At 39.8% G+C, this 27060-nt stretch overlaps 2 protein-coding genes across 3 annotated transcripts; one reads left to right on the forward strand and one right to left on the reverse strand.

Moving 5' to 3' along the window:
* Positions 1 to 2627: 2627 nt before the first annotated feature.
* trappc3 (trafficking protein particle complex subunit 3) lies at positions 2628 to 8185 on the reverse strand. 2 transcript variants are annotated; one of them, XM_008421617.3, is made up of 5 exons: positions 7993 to 8185; positions 6041 to 6138; positions 4647 to 4746; positions 3428 to 3610; positions 2628 to 2855 (listed from the first exon to the last, which is right to left on the reverse strand). In XM_008421617.3, coding segments are annotated over exons 2-5 (405 nt in total). In that variant the 5' UTR covers positions 6043 to 6138; positions 7993 to 8185; the 3' UTR covers positions 2628 to 2735. The 2 variants fall into 2 exon arrangements, with proteins under 2 accessions (XP_008419839.1, XP_008419838.1); XM_008421616.3 differs by lacking the exon at positions 7993 to 8185 and adding an exon at positions 7089 to 7267.
* A 158-nt stretch (positions 8186 to 8343) lies between these two features.
* Positions 8344 to 26994, forward strand: smap2 (small ArfGAP2). Its single transcript, XM_008421618.3, has 9 exons — positions 8344 to 8586; positions 20011 to 20144; positions 20891 to 21055; positions 21160 to 21219; positions 21481 to 21538; positions 21762 to 21919; positions 22492 to 22672; positions 22777 to 23228; positions 23319 to 26994. Exons 1-9 carry the CDS (start codon positions 8484 to 8486, stop codon positions 23442 to 23444), a joined length of 1437 nt encoding a protein of 478 aa, XP_008419840.1. The 5' UTR covers positions 8344 to 8483; the 3' UTR covers positions 23445 to 26994.
* Positions 26995 to 27060: the final 66 nt, after the last annotated feature.

Here is a 27060-nt window from a genome sequence, read left to right on the forward strand (position 1 = left end):
AAACAGGCCTGCTTCTCCAAAATAGGACCCCTACTAATTTGCATCACGAATTGTAATTTATCACACAATTCATCATAATGGCGATAACCATTTTAAAAATTTCAAGAAAACAACAAGAAGTAAAATACCCAGTTAAAACGCCTGAGTCCTGCTTGGAAAACTCTACAAAGACGGTGTTTGTTGGAAAGCTCTACTTACTTATGTGGAACTTGTTATAGAATATGTGAGAATCCCTGTTATAGCTCTGAGGGCTGCAAAGCAAGATTGCGTGCTTGGAAAAGGCCATTTCAGTGTGCATTAACACCTGAGTGTGAGTGTAGGAATGGTAATAAATTCATCCTCGTTTTGGCCTCCGCGCGCAGCATGTGTATTTGTCTGCATTTGTCAAGCTCTTGCGAGCATATGGTGAAGGGATTCGGGTTTTTCTCAAGTACACAAACTTAGCTGTCCATCCATTTTCCAGGTAGACAGCTATAAGCCTGCCAAGTAATCTGCATCATGAAAAAAAAAGGAGATACCTGCCCTCGTTCAGGTCCAACATACACATTCCAGGCATTCAGGGTGCATTGATATGTACTCGTAATGTTTTGAGAGCTTGCCTAATGACACAAAGAGTTTATTGCACAGTGCCGGCCCTCTTGGTGCTTCCACTTTTCAGCGGTGATCACTTTAAATAATCAACAGGGCAGACAGAGGCAATAATCAGACCCCCTATCCCTAATACATCTGGCAGAGATCAAAGGTGGCATGATGTCATTCACTCTCTGATCCTGAGCCAAATCAAAGCCAGAGTCTGTATTGGCATTGGCCACTCTGCTCCGCCATAGTGGATCGTCTTTCCATATTCCTCATCAAATAATAATAAAAAAAAGGCCTGTTTTATTTATGTTTTCTGGCAGCGCCAGGCAATCCTCTTACAAATAATGGAATGTGTTTTTGCAACAATACCTACCTTTGGCCAAAAAGAGACGGTTTTATCCTCACACTCCGGAGCAACAAGAGTCTCGGGAAGGGAACGTAATGTAAACAGCGACCTCTGGTGGCTGTTGGAGGAAGTCTACATCAGCGCCATGCTCAAGCAACAGAAGAAGGAGGCATGGCTTCACGTAACAGCAGCTATAAAATAGGATGTGTAGAGCCTCGAGGTTTCCAGCAGCTATTAGCTGACAGAGTTTTTTCCAAGAGGAAATCCCTATCTGACAATCTCATCCTCGTAAGTGCTTTCAGCCGTCTCATGAGTTTGGTACAAGTGTTGCTCCGTTACAATAAAGAACAATAGGAAAAACATGTCTAATGTTTTCATGGAAGCCATACCAGATTTTCTTTCCCTCTTTCTTTAAATGTGAGGGGAGAAATGATTTGTGTATGTGCGAGCACATTGGCAGTTGAAAAGCCATCTGTGTTTCTTGGGTTATTGACGAGGTGCGTGTCGGGACAAACCGGGGGGTTCTGCTCGTTACTTCTGGGTGATGCAAAACCATTCATAGGTGTGAAAACCACAAGTGAGCACTTGCAAGCTTTACTGGACACACACACTCAAGACTCATTCAATGTACTTTGCACAAACACAGGCCTGGTAACAGATCCAGCACTGTTCCGACTTCGCAAAGCACCTATGGCTGCGTCAAGAAAATTACCTCAAGTAGAAATATGAGGCTTAAAAATGTTCATATTTCATCAATGTATATTCTCGATAATCAACCCCTGAACTGTCACATCCCTTCTCCTTTGCCAAGTCTTACTCTGTCTGTTTCGGTTCTAGCAAGTTGGGTGTCTGTTCTTCACTACGTGGGCATGAATATGCGCAAGAACGTGACCAGGAATGTGGGAAAGCAGTCGACACTTTGACAACGTCATTTTAAGCATGTACCTTTGGGCAACCAGTTTCTCCAAAATCTCTCATTATATTTCTGTTCATTACGTGATGCTGTATGCATTCTTCCACAAGTAACATCTTCACTTGTCCAGTGACGTGAAGTCACGGGTCTATCAACAAATGCACTCAAATTGCTATACCCAGCTCGGCCTGGCTTGTGCCACTCTTAAGACGGTTCCAAACAACAGGGAGGAACCGCACAGGATTTGCGAATGGATAAGAAACTGGCCGGGCTGGCTGGGAAGAACCGGTTAAAGCCACGACTGTGAAGGCGGGTCTTTAGAAGACAGTGGTAACTCTGGAGCAGCTGCAGATATTTGGATGATTGTACTCTGGTCAGAAGACACCAAAGTCCTTCAGCGGACATGCTAAACGCGACGTGTTTTGGAAACCTAAGATTGCACATCACACTTAAAACATAGCCCACCATGAAATGTGGTGACTGCATCATGCTGCAGGAATGTTTTCCCCTCTGTGGGGACGTTAAACCTAGTCAGAGTGGATGAGAAATGGATGGAGAGAAATACAGGGAGATCCTGGTATTAAAGACCTTTAGAGCTCCATAAGACTGGAATAGGAGAATGCCTTTCAGCAAAGCAACCCTAAATATACAGCCTAGTTAAATTTTAATGGCTTCAATCAAAGCATACAAATGTGTTGGAGCAGCCTATTCATATAGTCCAGTGCCAAATTCAACTGTGGTAAAAATGTTCTGAAATCTCCCAGTGAGAAAAGGATCACGTAACATACGTTGATTAATGTTGATTTAATTGAGAAAAAATGATATACATAAATTAATAAACATGCCACGCAACTCAAAAAAATACACCTAAACAAAATAAAAGTGTCTGTTTTTCCGTCACTCCTCTCCGGCTGGGAGGTTTTCTTCAATCCTCTTGATGAACTTCATGCGGATTTCTGTAACGTTGTCCCCTCTGAGACTGTCCTGGGAAAACTTCACATCCACTGCCATCTGGACCTACAACAGATTCAAAATGTCATATGTTTAGGTCCAAACAAGGCTCAAAACACTTCAAGAAAAACTCTTCCTTTGACAGACAAGTTTTTAACAGCAAACTAAAAGTCTTAAGTATTTTATGAACCTTCAAAATAGTTTAAATGAGTCTGTCTAAGGAAGAAATCTGCAGATTAGAAAAGTTATACATGCAAAAGAAAATTATTTTGCATCTAATTTATTTTGCTGGATATTTACAGCATAAGACAAATAACTACCATCAGTTTCATCTTTTATTATATATATATTCACATTAATAATTTTATTATTATTATTGGAGCCTTACAATTAAGTTTCTTTCAATTTGTAAACTTTTAAACGTAGAACTTGAATGATGATGAACTCTGTCTATATCCTTCTGTTAAACATAGTGACTTTATTAACTCATTAGGATTTTCAAGAACATTTCAATGCATTTTAGAAACTTGCAGCTGCACATGTACCAAATTCAGGATCTTAAATCACGATAGCCACGTTCTTTTATTAAATCTGACCAAGTCTTATTCAAAATGGGAAAATGAAGCGACTGAATTTACCATCTCCAGGGCTCCTCTGAGGACACCACACAATAGATTGGAGTAAATGAGCGTGCTGTGGTTATCTGGCAGCTCCACAAAGTCAGCCAGCGGGTTGTTCTCCAGAATGAGAGAAAATTCATCTCCTCCTGGACTCCAGTTGGTCACACTGGGGGTAATTCCCAGGTACATCTTAAATGCAACCTAACGGACGACAAGGGGGAAGAAAAGGAAAACAAATCAGGGTCTGGATAGAAAAGAAAATCTTTTATTTGTTGCACATTTATTCAGTCAAGTTTAGCTGGACATGCTTTGTCTTTAGTTACTTTTAACGTCAAAGAAAATATTGTTGAACAAACCTATTTAAATAAGTATTAAATAATAAATGATGAAACATTTAATAGATCAGCCATGAGGTTGGTGTAATACTAACGAGTTACATTTACTAGAGTGATATTTTTGGGAGTAGTTCTACTACAGTGTACTTTTTACTTTGACTTGAGTAATGTTATTACGAAGTATGGCGACTATTACTTGAGCAAAATTTCCAAATGCTTTATCCTCTGCAAGTAACGTTCTTGCATAGGTGACTGAATAAATCACTTCTATGATATTTGAAGTTCAATGAGGGGCCAAACGATATCCCAAGGCAAGGCAATCATTAATTGTCGAGGCCAAACTACTGTTTTCTGAATAAGCGTGGTTCCATCTGTGCACTAAATCTCCTCAAGCACGAAACAAGAATATCTGGACCAGCTGAAGCCTAAAAGCTGCTTTTCTGTTTTCTCGTCAGGGAAGTTATCAAGAAAAACGGATTTAAGTCCAAGAAAACCACAACGTGTAACAAAAGAAGAAAAGCAGGACGAACGCAAATCAAATTAGGAACAGAACTCTTCCACCTGATATGCAGACTACTAAACCTGCTTATCAGGTAATGCTGTATTTAAACCATAGCAGTTTTGAAGACAGCATTATTGGGTCAAAAAAGGTCATGACCACAGCAGGTGATCTTAGTTTAACATTTAGAATCAATGTTAATAACATTATCCTGTAAACTTTACGATTTTCTCCTCTCCTTGGCCTTAAACATATGATCTCCCATCTGTACTTTTGCTCTTTCACCCGTCATGTGTGGGGGTGTTTTGATCTCTCTAATCTGAATTTTTCAGACCTCTTCCCACCCCCAATCTTCGGAGACGTTCGCGGTCACGCTCCAATTGGTCTGGAACCTTCCAGTTACCTTAGCGATGACATCGGCTGTTTCTCGGAAATCCTGACACCTGCCGATGCTGGAACGCGCCAAGAAGTCCTCAATGAGACGCACTCCGATGTTGTATCCCCTGTGAGTGAGAGGGAGCCAGACAGAAAGGCAACGGATATCAATGCTCGTCTCCACGGTAGGAGAGAGGTGTAAGAGGCAGAAATTATATAGAACTCTATCCTTCAAGACATTTTTGCTTCACACACTTGTAGCCTTGAACTGGCTGCCAATTGTGACTTAAGACAACTTATCCTGACTGCAGTTGGAAGCCAATTAATGCGTCCCGATCCTAACATGGCCCATCTCTGACCAGTTGGGTGGAAAACTTGAGAGCGGGCAGAGAACATTTACGACCTTCTTTGGGCAGCTGAGACATGTCTAATCCTGCTCTAAGCTCGGGGTTGCTGTACAACCGGAGAAACAAAGCACACTCAGTCCAAAGATCTGCCGGCTTGAAGGAATGTTTTGAATTTTTGGGGGCTACAAATCCATGGTTTTGTCTAAACTTTTTTGCTGCGGGATTACTGTATCCAGCTTGGCCGTCAAGAGATGTTTTGTCTGTCTTTAAAACTAGTCTCAACATTAGCTACTTCTAAAGCTTTTTTCCCTAAGAAAAAGTCTTAACAACACATGGATATGTGTGAGAAATGAAATCTTCACATAGGCCACAGTATTACTGATCTTACAGCAGGAGAATGGCCAAGCTACACTTAAGCTCTTGGGACTGGCAACCAACAGCGAGCAAAGATCAGGCAGTTTCTTTTTTACGTATTCAAAGATACATTTTCACACATTGTAAAGTGCTAATCTTAGTGTTATACTATTAAATATGTGAAATGCAATGTTCACTGAACGCACAGATTAACTGAATAATGAATATGCATAATTTGATAGTCGAGCATCCTGTCCACAGGTAACATTTGAGCACAAAGTATGTTCACAATCTTTTTCAAAGACACTCAGAGATACAGTTTTGTTCTTTCTGGCGCAGAAATGCCTTTGCTTTCACTTACTGGTTCAAACACGTTTGTAGCAATTGCCACAACAATTGGCAATTGCCAACAATTGGCAATTGCCAATAATATTGGTATTACAATATTATTGTAATACCAATAATATTGGTATTACAATAATGTAATACCAAGCCATTATATAATGACTATAATAGTTTCTGTATAGTAAGCAAATAACTGGTGGTTATATGGATATGGTACTGAAAATTAAGGCAATGCACACATTCTGCAATACCACAACAGAAACAACGATGAAATAGATTGTCTTCAATTGAAGTTAAATACACCAATTTGCTTCAAAGGTTCAAAACATTTACAGCCTGCAGTGGGTGTGACAAATGCTTCTAAAAGTGTACTTACATCTTGTCCAGCTGTTTATTGACTTCCTCATCATTTTCATAGTCTTTACAAAGCTGGGTCACCAGGGCCCCATAGGTCAACGTGAACAGCTCAGAGTTCTAAAGGAAAAAGCAGCTTTTGTACATTTACTGCTTCAGTGCTCATGGGTTGGTAAACTAATGTACACCAACATACCGGTAGCTATTTAAAGGGGTAAAATAAAATATTTACACAAAAAAAAATCTAAGATTTTAATGAAACTGACATTATTAATCTGACAAGAATTTTGACAGGTGTTAAAAAGAACAAACAAATCATCAAAATTTCGAAAATAACAAATCAGGACATTTTTGTGCTATATAAAAGTAGCAAGAAATACACTGTTAAATTTAAAATACGCCATTAACCGTAATGATGTGACTGGCAGCTACATAGTGCTTTCATTTACATTTTTACTCAATAATAGCTTGATTCAATATTTCTTTTGGTATTGTACATGTTATTTAAATAAAATAAAATAAATATATGCATCGGCACAGCATACATAGTATGATGTAGTTACATAGTAATATAATTACCTGGTAGCCAACAATGGTTAAACTCTCAGAAGAGACATATTATAATATATATTATAGTTGTTTTTACTACCTCAGAATCCAAGAACGCAAAACCCATTTTCTTTATCCGCTGAAAGATGATGCTAATGTCAGGATGTGGTGCTACTTCAGTTACCAGAGTATATTGAGACAAGATATTTGCTTTAAAATATGCAAATTAACAATAAAAACCTAAACATAAACACCCCACATGACTGCATGTAAGCCTATATATTTTTAGCTTACATGCTATACGAGCTACACTTCCCCTAGAAGCCAGCAATAAATGATATATAAACGTAACAGGTTTTCATGTTTTTAATACGTTTTGTCACACGTGCATAAACAACAAATCACGACTGTCAAGTATTTGTATGACGAAGAAATGAGGTAGTTTGCTCTAAAGTGTTTTTTTTTTTCAAAGGTTAGCATGTTGCAACTTAGCTAGCTAGCTCCTATGGCGTAAATCCTACCATTTTCTTGCTGTCTGTCGTTCGGTTGGATTGCCGAGACATCGTGGAAAGAGTTACAGGATTACACGGGAGGTAATTCGAGATTAATCCTTTATTTATTTGATTCTGGCTAAGCACTTAGTTCCGTAATCGCTAGTTCGGTCACACACTTCCTGTTGTGCAAAGTTAGCCAAATAGAAGCATGAGTTTCCGCTTTACTTAAAAGCTTAAAAGAGCGAGGATGTGAAATAGAAAGGCAACATTAAGAGTTAAAAAGTAAAAGGAGTATTTTGACTAAATAAGAGAGCAACACAGCTTATGTTTCAGAAAGCTACAAAGTATGTTTTTATATTATTTGGGAAAAGATACACTGGAACATTTATTTTGAAGGCAACGCGTCTGTATTTCGTCAATTTTTCCCCCGATAGTATGCAGAGTTACCTCCCTCTAGTGACCATGAGGATAACAGCTGTCCTCAGATTCTAATAGAATAATTCAATAATTATTCTGACATGTAATTAACTGAAAGTCATATTCATTATTAAGAGTTTGTTTCTGTCGATGTCTGTCATGACTTTGATCTATACTTAATTAGAAACCAAAATTAAGTTTCTCAAAAAAACAAAATACGACGATGGAAGCGTAAAAGTGCTGACATGGGCAACCAAATAGTTACTATGGAAACTTAAAACAAGACCGTTTTATCACTATAAAAATAAATATTACACTATAAATTATTTTGTACATTTTCAAATCATAGTACACACATATACCGGACAAAAAAAATACCCTGACACAAAATAGCTATTCCTAACTGTTACTTCATCAAAAAAAGTAATAAGTAAAAGTGGTGGGTGTTGTTGTAACGGGAAAATACGACTTTTTAAAAGCAAATTGCCAGTCACAACATGGCGACCTTACGTACCGTTTGGTTTGTTCCGGATAAAGAAACCTCTACCGAATATCGGATGGAGTTATTTTGTCTCAACAGTAATGCCTTGGTTTAACCACTAGATGGCAGCATATGTGTGCGTTCCTTTAGGTCCAGAGATACGCACGCCAAAGAGTGAGCAGCGGTCTCTCTGATAGGTTACAGATGTGCTTCAAAGTGAGCTGCTCATTTTCAGTCCTGGAAATCACGTGGCTGTTTTCCTGTGCACTGGGCTCCGGGGAGAGGCTCTCTCTCATCCTATGATCGCGGTGAAGCAAACTCACTGCGCTCCACACATTTAAGGAGGAAGACGAGAAAGAGGAGGTGGAGGAGGAGGAGGAGGAGTAACTGAGCGCATCGCCGTCTCTGACCGCCGCACCGCTTTTGATTTTTCTCGAGCTCCCCCTGATAAGAGCCGGCGCGGACGGGAGAAACATCGGGGGGTCTTGTGTGGCGGAGGGTGGACTCAGACTCAGAGCGCAGCGATGACGGGCAAATCTGTGAAAGACGTTGACAGATACCAGGCGGTGCTCAACTCTCTGCTGGCGCTGGAGGAGAACAAATACTGCGCCGACTGCGAATCTAAAGGTGGGTCATCATCATAACATCATCGCCTGGATCATATTTCGCTCTACCTCGTCCTGTGTCTGATCACGCCTGCAGATGACCCTGCGCACGAATCTTTCCAGTTTATCCTATTTATACTACACCGGGAAATAAATGCGGCATTGCATGTATCTGCCCCCTCGGGCAATTACGCTGTGATGTGGTGCAAGAGATTGGGCCACATCCTCCCAAAAGGCAGACGAACGGCATGCAGTTACATCATGTCAGAATACCTCAAGACGTTCACAGTTTGATTAGAGTTTTCATATACACATCAAAACCTCTAATTGTCAGCGAGTTATAGTGAAAACTAGAGCATCAAATAGAATGAGAAACATTGGGAGAAACTGAGATCTTGTTGGGAAACACCTGTGCTGACTTTGGATCACCCTGAACAGATTGTTCTTGTAGGCTGGGAGCAGACAGGAAACCCTTTCTGCCATTAAAATTGCACTTTTTTTTTTACTACCCTGACAAAGTGAGGCTGCTCCTCTCAGATTACTTGTGCAGTGTTTGCAATTCCTCTCATGTTGACTGCCTGGTGTGATTTCTGGTCACAGAACCCAATATCCACCGAATTGGTGTATGACTTTGTAAACACCCTGTGACATGCGGTTGGTCATGTGTGTCTCCTAACCCTACAAGGCGTGTGTCCTCCAGGAGGCCTTGAACCACATGTCATCAGCTATTTGCTGAAGCTGTTTCGCCACGCTGTTGGGTAAACATGGATGTTTAGGTTGCAAATATGCAACGCTCAGCTCCAAATCGTCATTGGACTCTCTAAAACTTATAGTGTCTTGCCAGAGTATTCATACCCTAAATATGTAAGCCTGTGGTCTTAAGGCCATAAGAAGAACATGACAATGTTTTGGTCAGTATATTGACTGATGATGTTGATGGTGTTTACATTGTACCACCCTTTAGCTGACTAAGTACAAACGCTTATATGCTCAACCAACAGTCAGGGTCAAGGATTTTCTACATTTCTAGAAAAGTTCAGGAGCCTCTACTCTAACAGGTTAACTCAGTCAATATTCTCATGAACTCTGATCAGCTTCCATGTCTCTGCTAAAGAAAAGGATCCTCACAGCATGACGCCGCTACCACCATGCTTCATTGCACGAACGGTGTGGTAATGTGCCACAGATAGCACTCTGAGCATAGACCAAAACGTTTGGCCAAATTTGGTGTCCTCTGACTAAAGCACTTTCTTCCACTGGTTTGCTATGTGACCCTATATGGCTTATGATGTTCTTTCCTTAATGGCTCTCTCCATAGATGGTAGATTTTTAGATTTAACAACAGAAATCATCCCAGTTAGTGAACCTGAATAATGCACAGCACATTTTTCAATTTTTATTTGTAAAAAGAAATGAAGGCTACCAAGAAATATGTGGTGCTGGTTAAAAGTTGATGAGAAGATGGATGAAGCTAAACAAAGAAAACCTGTTTGAGGCTACACTGTTGCTGGCTTCCAGCCGGACAGCAACCACAATGGATACTAAGTTTAGTGGACTTTATATTAGACATAAAAGACAACAACTTTTCTTCCATCTCACAATTGTGCTCTACTTATTGCTTGTCCCTATGAAAATCCCTATGAAATCCATCAAAGTCTGTCTTTGCTACGTACAAAATGTGGAAAGATTGAAACTGTGTGAATACTTCTGCAAAGCAATGTAAGTCAGACTTGCTGATGGCTTAAAGAAGCTGTAACATCTGACTGTAATTAAACTTAGTCTGCAGGATAGTTGGGTGTTATTAGAAAAAGTGTATACTTTGCTAGCATGGCGTCATCGTGAGCGTCATTAGAGCTCGCTCTTGGTGTTGAGCTGTCTGAGACGGCCTCGTGAGGCTGTGCCTTGTCAGAGAAATGCCTCAGCGGCGGAGAGGTTTGTCATTTAATGGAGACGCCTACACCGTGCACCCACAGCACAGTAACTTGCTGCAGGCTTTTAGACAGTCACTGAGTGATTGTTCAGGAAAACGTTCTGAATGATCCCAATCACTGCTCTGTTTTTCTTTTGAGGAATATTCTGGGATACCTAATGTTACCGGTATGCTGCAGAACATATGGGCCAAACGGGACACAGTGGGACAAATCTCATCGTTTGTAGCTGTAAAATTTGCACTAAAAAAATCTGCCATGAACATGAAAAAACTTAGATAGAATTATCTGATATTTAAAACTTGAGCAACCTTGTAATTTAGTTACATCTATTCGTGACAATCCCAGAGGAGAAAAGATCAAAATCACCGAAGGTTCATTCAGCTTCATCCAAGTCCCTTATCCACTCTTAAAATGGGAAGGACAAGAGTACATACTTTTTAAGTTATCCCGCTGGTGGTTGGTCTTCATGAATCAGGAAATGGCCCCAGTAAAGAAGCTGCGCCCCCAAAATGCACGCCCAGTCCCAGGTTTATATCCAAGCTAGCTGTATCACTCAACTCATCCAAAAACGCTGCACAGCTTATGCTACTTATCCGGCTAGAAAACACTTTGATGGTGCATTTAAGTACATCTCTTACTCAGGATAGCCTAAATATCAAAACAACTCCAAATGACTTTAACCATTTTTATTCTAAGATGTCTGCATAGTCTTACTTAAAAAAAATCCTGAGCAACAAAACTGACCATTCGGAGTGGTGTTAAGCCAGCCAGCCAGCCAGCCAGCCAGCCAGCCAGCCAGCCAGCCAGCCAGCCAGCCAGCCAGCCAGCCAGCCAGCCAGCCAGCCAGCCAGCCAGCCAGCCAGCCAGCCAGCCAGCCAGCCAGCCAGCCAGCCAGCCAGCCAGCCAGCCAGCCAGCCAGCGATTGTTTTATTTGTGACTGTAACGGTGACTTTAAAGCTGAAGTACTTACCGAACTGCACTTTTTTGTCCACTGTTACAACCTTCAAACATTTGGAGTGCACTTTTTGATGTTAGTCTGTTCAGCAGAAATAACATTTTAATGTTATTTCATCTAAGAGTTTTTGTCCAGCTTTATAATACATTGCCTTTTGACTTCATTTTACAGTAAGATTCATTATATTTTTAAAATTTTGGTTTAAAAAAAACAAACAAACTGCAGACCTAGAACTCACTGCAGGGACAACAGACATATTCAGTAGATTAGAATGTTATTGAAAAGTTTGTTTACTCCATTAACTCAGTCCACTAAGTGAAACACATTATGCAGAACAATTACACTCAGACTGATGTTTTCACGTCTTTACTTCTGTTAATTATGCCTACAGCTGCGAAACTCACTGCTTATGATTAGAATATTACATCAGACCGATTCAAATAAAAATATGTCTCTTGTCATTTTGCCTAACGATGGCCCTGTCTCTTAATAAAACCCGCTGTAATCAGAGCTGATGCAGATGTCGAGAAACTTCAGGCGAAGTTGGTTATGTAACCCAAGCTGTGATCAGACTCTTCAGGCTCATCTGAAGAGTTGGCTCCTCCAAGACTTGATTAAAGACAAATAAGAAAGTGCATGTTTTAAAATAATAATGAGGCTTGCAGTCAGCCTTTCCTGAAAGAGAAAGACCTTTTAAGTCCATCTCTTGCTCTTATTATTATTTTTTTATTTTTTGCATGCCTGATTTCATGTTCATTAAGCGTGCTCGTGCTCTTGCCCTTTTGATTGGCGTGACTGGTTACAATTTGCAGCAGACTGGTATAATTAGACTGTGGATGAGATTAGGCTGTTAAGGGAAGAACAGCAGCAGGAACACAAACATGGACACAGAGAGGATCATTAGGCTCCGATTTAAAACTTAAATATAAGTCGTTTTTCTCTAGGGTATGAAGGAAGGGCTTGAAAAAGTATTTGTGCCACTTGAACTTTTTTTGCCTGTCATAACCACAGCTTTGCCTGCCTATGACAGATATATTTCTCATGAGAAGAAGTTTATGAAAAGCTCCGTTTGTTTTTTTGTCATAAGACATTAAGGGGACATTAATAAGCCATTTTGTAAATAAAGATTTCCTTGTCAGATAAGTTGGTACTTGATTGTGTTGTAACATACCAGACCTCACTGACATGTACTGTAGAGCTCAGTGAAAATGAGACATTAGTCTATAAAAGGCTTGAGACTGAGGCAGAGGTTCACCCTCCACCTAATATCACTAAACATACAAATAGAGCTGAAATGAAACGATATGAATTCAGGGTGTACCAATTGCAGTTTTCTGGCTGATCATCAATTTATTTAAAAAAAACCGACTTGCCAATATCGATATTTTTTAGTCTGACAAGTTGCTAATTATAGCAACAAAGTCGCTGAGTTGGCAACTATTGTTAACCGCGCATGTGACCTGGCAGTGGCTCTGTCAGTCAGCCCGCTCTCTCACAGCAGAGCAAAAGAGAACAGTGACTGATTTTCAGTCCTCTGCGGAGGTAGATAAGATCGGTGGATAAGGTCGGGTTCTCACGCAAGTACCGACCGATTTCCCAAATGAAGGAAATCACGGCTGATTTATTGGTGCGCCCCTAACATAAATCACATGTGTCAGAACAGTCCAGTCAAAGCCCAGACATAAATCTGAAAATGAGAATTTGTGGGAAGAATTCAAAACAAGTGCCCACAGTCGCTCTTTATTCAGTCGGACTGAGCTGGAGCTGCGTTGTGAAGGAGAATGGGCAAAGATGTAAGTCTCTGGAGATTCATCTGCCTTTCGGGGTTTTTATTTGAAAACCACATTTGGTGTTCTTTCCGCTTCAGAATGATGCCCTACTTTGGATTTTGAAATCAAGTCCAAATAAAACACACTTGAGTATGTGGTTGTAACTGGACAAAATGTGAAAATGCATTTCTCAGCGACAACTTAAAGCAGATTTTCTCCTTTGCACTCATTATTTTAGTCTTGCATGCATTTATGGCTGCACACTGATTTAAAAGGTCACACATTAGGCTAATTCCCCACTTTGTTGGATGAAGCTCCTAAGGAGTGTGCTGATAATATAATCCTGGTTGCAGTTTATCTTCTGTCTGCCCATCCACACTCTTGCCTTCGACCCCCTGCGACTCCCCAAGCGTGAGCTGTAAAGTCGCGGTTTTCGCCATATGGCTCGCGATGACGTTTGGTGTAATCTCGTTTGCGTTGACATCGACAGATTTACCTCCCACCCTCGTGGGTGATTGTACAGGAAGTGGTGTGAAAAAGCAAAACGACACTCCTGCCCGGCCATCTCCCCCATTCAGTCTTACTATACAAACACAGCAGCCATAAAAACAATGCCTCTGTTTGTTGAGTTGTAAAGCTGTGCAAGCCAACTTCCTGCCAGTCCCATGCTCTCTTCTCCATGACATTATGTAAATTCATATTTCTTTTTTTTTTTTTTTTTTTTTTCAAAACCACTTCCACACAAAGTGACACGGAGACTGTAAAACCTTCAGCGCCGTCAGGAAATGGTGTCAAAGGAAGATGCAGGTGTTTAATGCAGTCAATATTTCTGGCTCTAGTCTCAAGAGGGTTTTTTTTCTCTCTCTCTCTCTCTCTCTCTTCAACGTGCTCGTGTTTACGCACAGGCTAGGCCCAGGTTGCTGTAGAGATGTCACCTGGCTATGTCATGCTCCCCCACCACCACCTCCACCACAGGCTCTTAGCACCCCTCACCCCCCATCCTTTGCAGCCTTTAATCTCATCCAATCAAAAGCCAGCAGGGATTTCCAGTCAAACAAGAAGGCGATTGGTTACCTGTGCCCTCTGGAAGACACAAAGGCTTAGTACCAAGGAGAGTCTACGTAGGCACAGTTGTAAAGAACAGTGTATACAAATGTGTATGCAAAGACTCCAAAACAGCCATAATCCTTGTATTCAGTTTGAAGTTTATTAATTAATATTCCTGCCTTTCATGTTCCGCCCCAGGCTTTCAGTTTGCTGTTTTCATTACGGGTAAAATACTAAATAATTAAACACGTTTTAGGACGCCATATGTCACCATGGAGGCAAAAGAAAAAAAGTCACCTTTTTTTCTTTTTTTTTTATCCGTATTTTAAAGTTCAAAACTGTTCCCTGTCAACTGAACTATAAGATGGAAAGAGCGAGCAATCAACCTTTCCTCAACCTGTACTTTGTGTTATCTGTGAAAATCTTGTCCTCTCTTGCTCTCTGAGAGAACGACGAACGTGTCTCAGCGTTTTATAGAAAACAGATGGTTTCTTACATCTGCCTCCTCTGTCTTCCTTTGAACTCCTTCCCAGAAATGAAAAGTTTCAAGTCTTCCTCGCTCAGTCACAGTACCCACACCAAAGAGATTTTTCTTTTTTTTTTTTTTTTTATTGATTTTTGTCAGCACAGACTGGTAGCACTCCATGTGTTGTGTTTGCTGAGAGGCAAAAATATCAAACGATTCCAGCCAACAACCCGTTTCCGGGGACATCTCTAATCGACTTTATTGCCCTTGAAATCGGTTCTCGTGTGCTGTTTCAAAAGCAGAAGACATTTCTAAATGGAACAAACCAGAAGGATTCACGTTTTTTTCTTGCGTCGTCAAGTGTAAACCCTGTTCAGACACAGTGACAAAACTCAACACAGATGGTGGGTGTCTGTTGGTAAATTTTAAATGTGAGCCCATCTGCCTCGCTCAGATTGAGATTGGGTTGAAGGATGGCTTAAGGGTTTCCGGTTGGGGTTTTACGCTAGAGGACAGGAGGATGAAACAAGTGCGTCTATGTTTGCATGGAGGAGGAGGAGAAAGAGGAGGGAGCACTATCCCCTGATAGCCGAGGCTCTGCAGGATTAACTCGGTGCTTGCAGAGAGCACCATTTATCCTTGTGGGATGTAGGCTAATGAGGCATGTGCACCTGCTCGAGCAAGTTTACCTGCAAGCTAAATGATGTGTGTCCAAAGGTACTTTCTAAAGCACACTCAGAACAGTGTAAAACATTTAAACATCTCATTACCTATTCTGTTTTTTTAATAGAAACAAGCCGAAGGTGTGGGGGGAGCACATTCCTAACATGGCTGCTCACAAAATTGAATTATTTAGAACTTGTTGTGAAGTGGCTTTGATTTTAAATCTCGGTTCGTGTTCGCTTTGGTCCTAACCCCCTGTACACATTCAGGCATATCATCAAACAACCAAAGTCCACCGTTTGATGACTAAGATAATCTTCTCTGCCACTCGTGTGCTCCAGCTAGATGTTTGACACACACAACCACGTTCACTTGTTTTGCCAGGATGATTCCTCCACCCACAACTTCAAACCCTCTCTGCTTTCAGGCACCTCACCTTTTAAAAACTTTAGTCGCATTTATTTGTCACTCCCTCGCCGCTTCGATATTCGTGACCTATGCTTATAAAGAAAACTGCCACGCACTCAGCACAGCCACTTTGCTTCTTTTGAAGTGTTTGCTCAGTCTCTCCTTCCTTTTTTTAGATATCTGTTCCTCCTACACTCTTTCAACTATAGCAGTGAGAAGTATCAGGAGGTGTGTGTTTGCAGAACATACTTTATCATGAGTTCTCACTCAACCACTGCACTGATTTGAGCTAAAACAGGTGCTGCGAGCCCGTGTGTCGCTATGATTCACTTTAAAATGTTTTTTTTTTTTCTTTAAATCCTCTATACTCAATTGATTCTTGTAAATACCTGAAGTACAAATCACAACACCCATCAGGCTACAGTTTCAAAATCAAAATGTGGTAGCTATGCTAGCTGTTAGCAAGTCCATACTCTGACATAAAAGCATTTATTAACACGCTAGCATACCCTAACACTGAGTGAAAACAACATGGTTTTATGCTATTATTGTATTAAAGGCAACAGCCAAAAATGAAAACAGTTTTCACTGTAGCACACTGACACAAAGGCAGTTTGCCAGCTTAGTGATAAAACTGGTAGCTTCTAATCTATTTTGTTATTTTTTTTCTCTCATCTAGAACAACTGCGCAGGGCCTTCCTTATCCAATCTCAGTCTGGATAGAGAAACATCTGCTGAAAAACAGATTTGACAAACATGGCAAACTGATTTAATTCGCATGTAACCTTAGGTGAAAATAGAAAAGTTTCATTGTATCAAGGGCGGCAATCTGAGATAGTCTAGTTGGCGAATGGTCGAACTGATACTTATTAATTCTCTCTCTCTACATAAAAATACAGTTCAAGAACTACTCCCTTTTATGCACTGGAAGATGCACGCACACATACACACACACACACACACACACACACACACACACACACACACACACACTTCAGTTAGACCCAAAATATCACAAATGTTTTAGCATTCCAAGATAAAATGCCACAAGATGTCGATACCATTACCCAGAGTTCAATAGTCGTGTTGTGTGCCATCGTCAGTTTGCTTCAAGGTTTTCTCTGGTCTTATACATTTGCCTTCTAGCTAAATCTCTCCTGGAGAATACTTCTTAATTTAACACTCTCCTACTTACTGCATAAGTGCAAACACATAATCATCACCACTGTTTTGTTTTTTGTTTTTTTAGATAGTCCAGTATGACATCACTGTTGCTGCTGTTGACACAATGGCTACAACAATATTGGAAATGTTGTAATTTGCAAAAGAACATAGAAAACAAGTACAATTCTGGGGGGGTAAAAAGGGTGCAGATATTTATAGAAAATGATCAATTTGATTGTGTGAGAGAGATGTGGATGTACAAAGAGGCAGCGGTGAAAAAATGTGATAAAAAGAGGACACAGTCGTGGCCAGAAACTGAGGCGGTTGTAAAAAAGAATGAAGGATTACCAAATTCCTGTTTTAAAGGAAGTTCAATACAATTGACAGTCCCTCTGTGTCAGTGCCAGTGTTTACAGCGGTTAAGCAGGCTTTGCAGAGTAATTCTACTATTATTAGCCGGCATGAGAGCTAATGCTGCAGCTTCGCTGTCAGGCTGATAGACACTGTAGACCGTCCAGCTGATGATCCTGAGGTTTCCTCTTAGTGCTGGTCTTAACATTTGTTATTGCTCTGCTTTTTGTTTTTAAAAATGATTCTCCTGATTAGTCTCAGTAAGAGAATATAGTAGCCCTTTTTGCAACTGAGACAAAAGGCTATTCTTGGACCTTGACACTCGGTTTCTGCGGCTGCCACAAAGAGGAAGGCTTTGCAGGATTTTCCTCCCGAAAATCAGCTTCTACATTCATTTGCATAGAATGGCCCTTTCCTCAACTCTGCACAGGGACTTCTCATTTGACAGGAGATAAGGAACCAAACCCAAAGCTGTTCCTCCACCTGGTGGGGAAGGGACCACAGTGCATCAAGTTGTAGCAAGGGTGTAAGTCAAAATTCAACCCATCACGCTTTATTTATAGAGCACAGGAAACAAAGAAAAATGCTTAGGTACGATAATATATACTGGAGAACTGGAAGAAAATGTCATTCAAGGTGAAGATCAGAGACAGGTATAAACTATGTAAAATAATGTAAATTATGTAATTTTTTCTCTTTTTTTTAAGAAGAGAACAAAAAAAACGTGTCAACCTTAACCACAAGATAAGAAATAAATAGAGAATGTACAAAAAAATACACTAGGGCTGAAATGATTAATCTTTTTTTTTTTTTGCAATTAATCGATTATTAAAATAATTGTCAAATAATTAAGTAATTTTTTAATCATTAACTGGAGTATGCAGGCTCTATGTGTAAAAACGGCTTAAGTGGTTAAATAAAACATCTGCAAAATGTTATATATCCGATTAATCGATTAATCATCAGAATAATAGATAGAGTAATTGGATTACTAAAATAATCGTTAGTTGCAGCCTTAAATCACACATTTATTCATGATAAGAGCTAAAATTGTGATAGAAGAGGATCTCCTCATGACAGCTAATTGTGGTCTCATTATTTTCATCCTCCTTTGACACAATTTGCCACGTCATTATCTTAATAGATGATGTTTCACTCTGAACTCAGGTCTGACCTTTTCCCCATTTCCTCAGGTGTTCTCATACATCCCCTTTTCTCTATCACTTACCTATTTCCCATTAAAGATATTGTCATCGAATTCAATGTTATTTTTCCTGATAACACCCAACTCCACTTTTCTATTGAAATAAATCAATTTCTCTCATTCATATTACCCACTTATCCGAAATAAAATCTTGGTTTACCTTACGCTTTCTAAGGCTGAACTGTAATCAAACAGAGGTCGCTCTTCTTGGAAATGGATCTAAATTAAAAAAAGTTGTCAGTTCTTCCATACCGACAAACTGTTTTTCTGTTTCCCCTTTTCCTCAGGTCAAGACTTTGAGTGTCATCTGTTGCAGCCAAATATAATTTCATTCTCACATTATGTCTGCTGTGCTTATTTTTATCTGTCCTCATCACTTCACCTATTGACTATAGTAACTCTCTCCTCTTTGCTCTCTCTCAAAACCTCTTCAAATGGTCAAGAATGCAGCTTCATTTTATCACCTGAACGCTGTGGGCTTCAACACATCATTAAAGTTTTACAGCAATTGCACTGCACATCAAATCCACAACAGACGTCAAACTCCTTGTGCGCACATTCAACGCCATCCACGGTCTTCCCGACTCGCTACGCCCTGCACCCACCTTAGCGCCCTGTGGCGCCGCGCTTTCAGCTCCTATGCTCCCCGACTCAGGCATTCAACTCCCACCAGACAGTCGAAATATTGATTCTCTCCCTCTGTTCAGATCCAGACTCAAAACTCCCCCTGCTATAGATAGCATGCTCTCTATAATCACATGTTCCTGCTTTTGATTTTGTGTAATGTTTGCAAAGTGTCCTTATGTGGTTAGAATGTGTTACTATCATGACATTAAGAGTATAATAGATGTAAAAAAAAAAAAAAAGAACAAAATGGAAAAATGTAAAGCTTGAGAAAAAAAATACATAGATACAACCAAAATGTAATTACTGAAATGTAAGTAGAGACATCAAACCTGGAATTATATCTTCTTCATGTGTATGCGGCGCAAAGAGGATGATTTAAGCATCAGATGGATCCAGTTAGATGCATATGGCAGTGTTGTGAACATAATAGCGTGTTCAGATAACATTGCTCCCACACATGCAGGCTCATGACCAAATGAGTAATCATCCCTGCAGGTATCCAGACTGAGTGTGTGTGTGTGTGTGTGTGTGTGTGTGTGTGTGTGCGTGCGTGCGCGCGTGTGTGTGTGTGTTTTTCATTATTTATATTTTGTGCTCTCCCTGTCTTCTCAGTCATGTAGACAAGCACATCTATTCATTGCTATTATGTGTTAGCAAAACCACATGACTTGCAGAAGATTACTTGTGTTCCCTGCTGAATTCAAACTCATAATTGAGGTTTCAGACTCAGCATGTATTATTGAACTCGCTCCCACACAATCTGGCTCTCTGCTATCCCACTAGATAGACTCATTAGCCTCTCTCGTGGAGACGCTGCTCTGTGTTCAAATATGTCTCGTCCTCTTCCTCCGTCTCTCCCAGGTCCGAGATGGGCTTCCTGGAATTTAGGCATCTTCGTTTGCATCCGCTGTGCTGGGATTCATCGAAATCTTGGGGTCCACATCTCAAAGGTCAAGTCTGTCAACTTGGATCAGTGGACACAGGAGCAGGTCCAGGTCAGAGGCCCGAACTGTCCATATGCTAAAGCGATAGATTAGCCAAAGATTCAAAATACACAAGCATAGTCATGACATGGCTTGCTTTGAAGAAGACTTGTGAGGGATCAGTAAAATACGTTTTTGTCTCTTTGATAGTCACCAGTATTCAATTAACTCCCTGGTTACATACTGGATGCATCTTAATTGTTAATTAATGAGCTTTCATTGATGCTATTAGCATCACAATAACCTTGGTTTTTGACAGTATGTCAAACAAATGGTTTATTTAGCATAAATTATTTAGCAATTATTCTTTTTCTATGCTAAGAGTATGCATTTCTTGCTCTCAATAAGGAATACATAGTTTGCCCAAATCATCAGTGGGTTTCTTGCCACCACAAATCTTACACATTAGTGTTTTGAACAACTTAACCAGCTAATAGCTTGTCATGGCTAATTAGCATCAGGAAAACTGACAAGAAATGATGTATGGTTAGGTGTAGGCCAGTTAACAGTATTTATTTTAAGTAACAATTTTTTGAACGCACTAGGGTCAGTTTTTGAATTGGATTGCCAAAAATCATGTAGATGGAATTTATTTTTAATCAGGCAAAAATATGTCTTGGATAGAATAGGGTCCTAAGCTAGCTTGAATACTCTATTCCCCATTAGCATTTCTACAAAAGTGAGTCAGACCTTGAAAATTCTGCTGTTCTATTTGATGCAATCCAGTAATTGCGTTTGTTGTGCTCTGGTGACCCTAGTGCGTTCAAGAGATGGGAAACGCCAAGGCCAAGCGTCTCTACGAGGCCTTTTTACCTGAATGCTTCCAGAGGCCCGAGACAGACCAAGCTGCAGAGATCTTCATCAGGGACAAGTATGAGAAAAAGAAGTACATGGATAAGGTCATTGACATCCAGATGCTCAGGGTGAGTCAAACAAGGAAAATAAATTGGGCTTTTGCCTCAATCCGAATCTTCAAGATAAAGAAGATTCCGCTAACGTCTAGTCCAAATCTGTTTTCTGTTCACAGAAAGAAAAAAGTTGTGACAACATTCCTAAGGAGCCTGTTGTGTTTGAGAAAATGAAACTGGTAGGTTTCTATTTTTTTTAATTATTATTATTTTGTGCATTTTAAGTGCAGTATAGTTGGTGCAGTCAGATGAAAGGGAAAATGGTAATAGGAATATAATAGTATAATATAATAATAGGAAAAATAGTGCTTTAGAGCAGACATTCTCAGGTTGGTCTAAGTCTGCATTGAGCGGGAAAGTCATTGATTGAGAAGACCATTGGATTCATGCCCATTTCTCAATTAGCAATAATGCTGCATTGATTCTATTGATTTTCTCAGAAAAAAGACATGAGCCCGAAGACAGATTCCCAGGCCGTTACAGATCTACTTGGACTCGGTATTGTATCTTTTGAACTTCCTCACCTGCACTCACACTTTGCGTCTACACAGTGGACTTTCCACTCCGCTCTATATAAGCTTATCTTTCAATGCAGGGTACAAATTATCATCACTTTGAGGTTTAAAATGAACATTTTATTTGATAAATGGATTTAAAAATGGCTGACTCATATCTTGAAGAGCTATAACGGCCTCCCTTTTTTCCACCTACCCTCCATTAGATGCTCCTACTCCCAGTCCTGCGGTGTCTAATGGTGGAGGATGTGTTCCAGACAGTAACGAGAGCCCGGCAGCGTCGAATCCAGCTCAGGCACAATCTGCTCTGGATCTCTTTGGTTCTCTTCCAGCCCCATCCTCAGTGTCCTCTATGAAAACTACGGTAGTTTAAAACAGCATGCAGATTATTTATTAACTCAACACAAATGTGAAGTTTTTGTTCTTTTTTTAAAATATGTATTGTTTACCACATCTATAATTAAACTGTAAATAACTTTTTCATTGTAATTACACATTATAATGAACATTTGTAATTATTATGCAATCAAAGTGTAAGGTTCCTCAGTTTGATTGTTGGGGGATTCGTGAATATTATCTTTGTCCAATATGAACTAGACATTTCATTTTGAAGAAGTAAATGTCTAGATTTGTATTCTAATTTCTTATTTGACTTTTACCTGGCAGAGCAGTTCAGATTATGTCAAAGGTTTTGATTATTATTAGTCTTATTTTATGCTTCCTTGATATACATAATCAGTTCTCAGAAACTTCCACTGCAATTTGACAACCATCCCACTAACTGGACCATAACTTTCCCTTTTAAATGCAAACGCAATACATTAATGTTTCTGTATTGCAGAGTTTCCAATTCTTCTATTTTGTACTTGTGCATTCTGATGGCTTTTTTCATTTTTTTTTTTTTTTATCAACCTTGGCGTTTTTCTCTCTGTCCAGCCTGCATCTGGCTCCTTGCCTCAAAGCAGAGTGACCGCCTCAGTGCCTGAAAACCTCAGCTTGTTCATGGATCCAAAACCCAAAGCCGAGGAAGGCGCCGTCAAGAAGCTATCCAAGGACTCCATCCTGTCGCTGTACGCCTCCACGCCCTCGCTGCACGCCAGCGGTATGGCCACACACGGTGAGCTCCTCACAGATTTCCCTCAGGTCTTATGATACCTCCATGGTTAGCTTATTTTAATGAGTATTGTCAGTCCTTACGGCGTTTCTGTTTGTTTTCACCAGGCTTATATATGAACAGGATGGGATTCCCGACACATCCTTACGGCCCATACCATTCGTTAGCCCAGGTTGGGGGGATGGGAGGCGCCATGATGACGTCACAAATGGCCATGATGGGTCAGCAGCAGAGCGGCTTAATTGGGGTTCACCAGAACAGCATGATCGGAGCCCAGCAGAACTGCATGATGGGACAGCAGAACGGATTAATGGGCGCTCAGGGTGTCATGGCTCAGCCAAGCGGGGTTGTGGCAACACCTTACATGACAGGGATGGGTCAGGGAATTATGGGACAGCAGCAAAGTGGGATGGTCTTGCAGCAGCAGCAGAATGGAGCGTTGGCTCCACAGCAGAGTGGGATGATGGGACAGCAGCAGGTTGGAGGCATGGCCCCGTTACCTCACCAGCAAATGTACGGAGTGCAACAAGGCCAGCAGCTTCAGTGGAACATGGCTCAGGTGTGTGTAATTGTTTTGGAGCGTTTTCAGTAGAAAAAAACAAATAAAAAAGCAATCCTCTTTTCTAAAGAGTGCTTTGCTTTCTTTTAGATGACTCAGCAAGTAGCTGGCATGAATCTGTACAGCACCAACGGCATGGCAGGATACGGGAGCCAGCACACAGGAAGCTCAACGGCTCCCAGTTCGGCACACATGACGGCACACGTCTGGAAGTGATTTTATACACCTGAAAGCTGCAGGAACATCTTCAAGATGGGAGGCAACGGACGGATTGGGGACAACGTGAAACATTTTTGAAACGCAAGGCAACAGGAGGAGGAGAAGACGGGCGTGAAGAAGATTTGGGAAATGATTACTACCTCTGTCTCTCTCTCTCTCTCCTCTCTACCTAAGCCTCCTCTCGCTGTCCCATTCATAGCCATGTTCTGCAAATTTCCATGTTTGCCTTCAGGACATTTTGGTACCAAGCCAACAGGGTTCAGAGACCATTGCTTAGGCATTCACACCTTTATTTGTATCTAACCGTTATATGAGAGTATCTCCATATCCCCCACATGTGTATTCAGTAGGTGTGAAGAAGCTGTTTTTGCTTTTGGAAAATATCTTTTCATTTATTTATTTCATTTTTTATTTTTTTACCCTGAGGTTGAGCACAGAAATTCGCCTATCCTAAAAGTCGAATTTATTGAGACAAGACAAAGAAAATATTAGGCACCTTGTGGGATTTGTTTGTAATCTATGCACCGTCAGGGTTTCCTGATCCAAGCTCATTCAAAAGGACAACTGCTACATATCAGCATGAACCATGTGTCAAGCAGCGGCTGCAATAGGAAATGGTTTGTTATCAACACAAAAACTGAGTGCAGAATCCAGCTTAAAGTACTTTTTTTTTTACAGATGTTAGTAAACAGTTAATTATAAACGCATAAAATAACAAAAATTGACTAGCCTAATTTCCCTTTTCAAGTGGTATTTAAGGAAACAAATAAACAGTTTACCATTCCACTGTATTGTGAATGGTTAAACAGGCTAATACAAGCTATGCTAATTTTCCCTATTCTTGTAGCTAGCAAAAATATTCTGAGTCAGGATTTTTAAACTATCACAAATTACTCTGATGTAAATCCATGTCCATTTAGTATATATACTTTCTTGCAAGTAGAAGAAACTGCTGCTAATTACTCCACCTGAGAATCAATATAAAGCAATGAGGCTAATTTCCCATTTTTTAGTGGTACGCTAAGGTTTGCTCAAAATGTGTTTTTAGGTGTACAACGCCACACAATATATCCACATAACTTCCAGAATAACACAAATAATGGAAAAGTTAATTTCCTATTTATAGGATATTACCTTACAAGAGAAATGAAATATATTTTATAGGAACAGACAGAAATCAAGCTAAAATAAACTAGGCTAATTTTCCTTTTCCATTAGGATGCTAAAATTTGCTCATTATTTCTATTTTAGTGTGCAGGGTAGCAAATAAATAAGAAGAACATTTCTAAATGGTCACAAATGACTTTTTTCTCAATAGTGAAAGAAACTGCTGCTAACTGTTTGATATGATCAACTAAAAGTAACGTTAAAACAAACTATGCTAATCCTTTTTCAGGATTAGGATACTAACGTGCTTAGAATTTCTCTCTTTTTTGTGCACAGGATCAAAAAAAACAAAAACATATTTTCCAAATCTTTGGCAAATGTCCTCTTTTAAAAAATAGTAAGTAAAGAATATTATGATGTCCAATTTACCACAAATTTCCAAATATTTTGAGCAAAGTGTCGCAAATGAAGCACATTCCTAAAACTGAGCTGAAACAAGCTTTGTTCCAGAGGGATGCTAAAATTAGCTCAATATATCTTTACAATGTAATGAAATAAACAGCTAGAATGTGGTGACTTATGGCTACTCATTTTGAGGAGATAGTCGTATTTAAAGTGTATTTTCTAATCTCATTTCCAATGAGCAGCCATGACTTAATTTAAAGCAGGCTAGGCTAATTTTTCCTTTTCCAGTAGTATGCTAAAATAAGCTATGTATATTAGCAATCACATGATTTCCCAAAAGTTTTAAATCACTTGAATGGCTTTAATGTTCTTTATTTCTTTTGTTTCTGTAAAAGGAATAAAAGAAAATCGGTCCCAAGTGAAAATATATATATTTTTAAATCCCTTTAAGTGTTTGAGTTCCTAGAGCAACATTGTTTTGAAACCTAGAACAGCAACAAAGATTACCTAAACAACATTTCTATATGATGTCTGCTTTTGAAAATACTGAGGGCTTCATTTAAATTATTAATAAAATGTCAAAAGAAAAAGTCCTATACCGGATTTTTGCAGACCAAAGATTAGCACTAGCTTTACTAAGACTGTACAGTATTTTATTTTTCTTTTCTCAAATTGCCACCTACCTAGTGACTAGTATAAAAATGACCATGGCATTTGAGCTGTGTGTCTTTGGGAATACCTGCTGTTACACTTCACTGTGCTATTGCCTCAGAAAGGGTGGGACACTCTCGAAAGATCGCATGCTTTTGTCGTCCTGTAACTGCTCAAACACCGTAAGCCGACTATCCACCTTGTACAATTGTGGCCTCAAACAACGTTGAATGTCCCGAAGCGAGAGTGAAACCAAGGAGGGGGTGATTATCAGTCACGTTTCAGATACTTCCACAGAACTGCATGAAAAGAATGTCTATCCACCGTCGACTGTGCGTACTGTACGTTTTCAGATTACCAGATGTTTCTATCTACTGTATATTCTAATCAGTCTGTGACCAAGACTAACAAAACTATCAATGAATGTGTGTCATGAATGTTCTCCTGATTGTAAAGGGTACACAGACTTGACTATTGCTGCCATTGTTGTTGTTTTGGGTTTTTTTAAATTATTATTTTAATATTATTTGAATGCGTCCAACAGTGTGGACTTGTCTTTTGGATGTCCTGTGGTGGAATGAATGCCTTTTTCATCAGGTTCTGTTCCATCGTCATTTCGCCGCTGTGTTGGGAGCAAACTGTGATCAGACTGATTTAGTCATTTTTTTCAGGTGATTCAGGAACACTTACAGTCTGGCCAACGTACAATGTGAAGTGGAAAAGAGAATGTGCGTAAACAAATCTACCACCTCGCAAACCTTCAGAGAACCTCGTCTTTATCTTCGCCGTTTACAATTGCTCTTCCTTTGAAATGCATGAAACCGTTGCTGAAAACTCTCTTCAGTTTTTCCACACTTGGTTATCTTCTGTTTTAATCGGTTTTGGTTCTTAAGTCACTGCTTTTTATGCCTAAAGTGAGAGACTCACTGTAATATCTGCACACACTGCAACTTTCACAGCTCTGTTCTTTAAAGCTATATTCTTTTTTCTTTTTCAGTCGAGCTAAATTTGGGGGGGAAGCACGTGACAAAAATCGCTGGCTCGGCAGAAACTGATATTGATCTGCTCAGATTGTACACTGTAATAGGAGATTTTGTTGGAGAACACTGAGGACTTCATGGAAAAAGTTCCCTTGCGTCCAGTCCTTTTTTGTGTGTTTCTGTTACATTTCCTGGGAAATGAAAGAAAATGAAGGAATGTACATTTTTGTCATGTCAATATGTAGTGAGGTTTTATTCTTTAATAGGATGCCTGTACATTACATTCATAAACGAGATTGATGGAAACGTTCTGTATATTAGCTCTGCATTTTTTTTCACATGCTTTGCCTCTTTTAGTTTTACGTCTTCATGAAATCAATAAATAAAAAGTTTGATTAAAAATATATTGTCCCAGTTATGAGAAAAATAATATTGCCTAAAATTCTTTTTAGAAATTTTCTTAACCTTTT

The sequence above is a fragment of the Poecilia reticulata genome, chromosome 11 (assembly GCF_904066995.2).
Source record: "Poecilia reticulata chromosome 11, P_reticulata-male-v2, whole genome shotgun sequence".
NCBI lineage: Eukaryota > Metazoa > Chordata > Actinopteri > Cyprinodontiformes > Poeciliidae > Poecilia > Poecilia reticulata.